At 37.6% G+C, this 3,016-nt stretch overlaps 1 protein-coding gene across 1 annotated transcript in view; it reads left to right on the top strand.

Moving 5' to 3' along the window:
- sgms2a (sphingomyelin synthase 2a) overlaps positions 1 to 3,016 on the top strand; it is a 9,175-nt gene that overhangs the window by 6,018 nt on the left and 141 nt on the right. Inside the window, exons 3-6 of the mRNA XM_032501108.1 lie at positions 491 to 608; positions 1,329 to 1,482; positions 1,985 to 2,151; positions 2,897 to 3,016. The exon at positions 2,897 to 3,016 is cut by the window's right edge and continues 141 nt beyond it. Coding sequence (XP_032356999.1) covers positions 491 to 608; positions 1,329 to 1,482; positions 1,985 to 2,151; positions 2,897 to 3,016 — 559 coding nt within the window. The remainder of the gene's footprint in view (positions 1 to 490; positions 609 to 1,328; positions 1,483 to 1,984; positions 2,152 to 2,896) is intronic.

Raw genomic sequence — 3,016 nt, 5'->3', positions numbered from 1 at the left:
GCCTTACTTGTAAAAAAAAAAAAAAGCCAAAACAAAAACAAACAAAAAGGTGGTTGTTTTTTTTTCCTCAAGATTTGTTGAGGAGAAGAAAAATACAGAACAGCACCAGGCTTTTCTTTTAATGCAAGACAAAAAATGAAAAATTCAAAAAAATGAAAATTTAAAGAGAAAAATTGTATTTAGTAGGATAAGGTATGCTACAGCGTTTATTTGCTCAATAAATAGTTAACTGTTTTGTGTGTTAATGTATCTATGCTCCCGTTCTGGTTATTCAGGAAATGCCAACATGTTCAACGTGAATAGAAAACAATCTTTGCTATTTAAAAAAACAGACCCTCACCACTGAAGTTTTACTGTTGATATCTAAAAATGTTTAATTTAATTCCACTTTTGACATCATGTCTTCCACATTTGGCCATATGCCTATAAAATATATACAAAATACAACAATATGTCACTCCATTGTGACTCTTACATTATCTATTTACAGGTCAATAGCAAGCAGGCGGTTCTTCTTCCTCATTGGCACCCTGTACTTGTACCGCTGTGTCACCATGTACATCACCACCCTGCCTGTGCCTGGCATGCATATGACTTGTGCTCCTAAGGTGAGGAGAATGCGAACATCAGAGCGGGCATCAGCTGTTGTTGCTCAACCGTGTACTCTCGGGCACCCTCTGGGACTCATTTTCCACAGCCCCACAATATGCAGATATATAAAAAGCCATTTTGACTTTTTACCGCCTCAGGACACCAACAGCATTGAGGTGCATCAGTGTTGGTTCCTAAACATGTGCTCCAGGCTGTTGTTTGATGGGTTGTTTTGAGCTAAAGGATCAGAGGTTGGACAGTTTAGGAGTTGTTTTGTTTTCAAGAATTTGAAATGTTTTGGACAGTGTATCAAATCGATCATATCAAGAAGTGAGCTGTCAACTGTTAACTATCTTCGTTTTATTGTTCTACTTTCCTTTCATTTTGACTGCACGTTTCTCATCCCTGTCATTACCAATTCCAATTAATTGGCAACCGTTTTGATAACCAGTTAGGCCTAATCATTAGAATTAGCTTCTTGTTTTAAGTCCCTGTAAATGTCATGTATTTAACTTTTGAACTGTAGGTTCAGACAAAGCAAACTGTTTGAATTGGGCGAACTATTTCCCCTTGTAGATATTTTTTCACTTGTTTTCTGAAATTTTGTGTTTGAAGTTGATAGTTGATTAATTAAAAAAAAAGTATTGTAGATTAAGTAATCATTAGTTCCCTTTCTAAAGTTTCCACTAATCCAGTGTTTGTCTGTTTCTTCCCGTTGACTTCCTGCTCTCAATCAGCTCCACGGAGACTCCCATGCAAAAATGCAGCGAATTCTTCGTCTGATTTCAGGTGGAGGTCTTTCTATTACAAACTCCCACCTCTTGTGTGGAGACTTCCTCTACAGTGGACACACTGTGATGCTCACCCTCACCTACCTATTCATCAAGGAGTGTGAGTATTCAAAGCATCAGTTGTTTGTTAGCTCTGTTTTGAATCATTCATGGAATTTCCCATGAATAATATATTAATTATATTGTCTGTTTCCATTATCATCCCATCCAACCCCCAGTATATTTAATACAGCTACACAAGGAACTTCTAGGAACCAATAGAATACAAAGGACTGGCATGTGTTGTCCATGCTACTGTTTTTCTTTCTTTCTTTCTTTCACATTTTCAGAGTTTGACACATATATATGTTTTATATATATTTAAGCTGTATATTTCTGGATAAAGCAGAGGTTAAGTTGTTAGAAGTTTTCCTTATAACCATGTTTTTTGCTGTAGCCTCGCTTAACTGTGTGTTGCAGAAAATCACTGTTCTTGTCAAATGCAATGAAATGCTCCAGACAAACTTTTTTCGACAGAGAAAAAAACCTGGAAGAAAAGACCACAAATGAATGTTGTTGTAAATATTGCCAACACTCTTGTCTTTCCTTTCCTCTTTTTAAAGACTCGCCGCGGTCGTTTTGGTGGTACCATCTGATGTGCTGGCTGCTGAGTGCTGTGGGTGTGGTGTGCATCTTGGTGGCACATGAGCACTACAGTGTGGATGTGGTCGTGGCCTATTTTATCACCTCCCGCCTGTTCTGGTGGTACCACACCATGGCCAATTTACAGGTCTGAACACTGGGTTGCTGTTTGCGTGCATTATGGAGTGCAAGAGAGTAAAAAAAAAAAAACTTTCAGAGCTAATAGTTTCCCTTTCATTAAACCTTGTTACACATTAATCATTATGCATGGCGGTCTTTACTGTCTCTCTGGTGACATGGCTTTATTTTGTTGGAAGAGTTTACCTCCAGTCTACCAGCTAAGAGTTACATGCCAACAAAATAATGTATTACAGTGTATGTTTAAAGACAATGGTCCATATATTACATGTAATGATGTATTTGGAGTAAGTACATTTATAGACTGTGTTGTTTCATAACGGGATATCATTCCCATCACCGTCAGTATATGGCTTCTAAACATGGTGATTTAATCCCTCTACTGGCCAAAACAAATTTGTCAGTGGGGTGGTGCCGAGCAACAATTTTATTTTTCATTTTTATTTTTAGCATGCTTCATCCTTGTATGGCTATGAGAAATATCCTTTACAGAAAAAAACACGTAATTTACCATGTGATCAAATGTTTTTTGCACATGTGATCACATGGTTTTTCTGTTAGGGGTTTCACATGCCATTCTAAAAAAAGTAACTTTTAAATGATACAAACAAGTCACTTTATGACGAAAGAAAGTGTTCAACTCTATCATCTGCAGCACTTTGAGATGCAGTCCTTCTATGGAAAATATATATATATAAACATTAACTTGTTTTGTTCCTGTTCTATTCTAAAGGATACTATTATTTTCTTGACAGACTCTGAAATGCTCGCCCAACAACTACCTCACCAACACTTGGTGGAACCCCCTGTTCAACTTCATGGAGAGGAACGTCCAAACCTCGGTGCCATGCTCTTACAGCTGGCCCATCACCTGG

The sequence above is a fragment of the Etheostoma spectabile genome, chromosome 2 (assembly GCF_008692095.1).
Source record: "Etheostoma spectabile isolate EspeVRDwgs_2016 chromosome 2, UIUC_Espe_1.0, whole genome shotgun sequence".
Classification (NCBI taxonomy): domain Eukaryota; kingdom Metazoa; phylum Chordata; class Actinopteri; order Perciformes; family Percidae; genus Etheostoma; species Etheostoma spectabile.
Note: the sequence above shows the minus strand (reverse complement) of the source record. Positions and strands in the feature narration are given on the sequence as shown.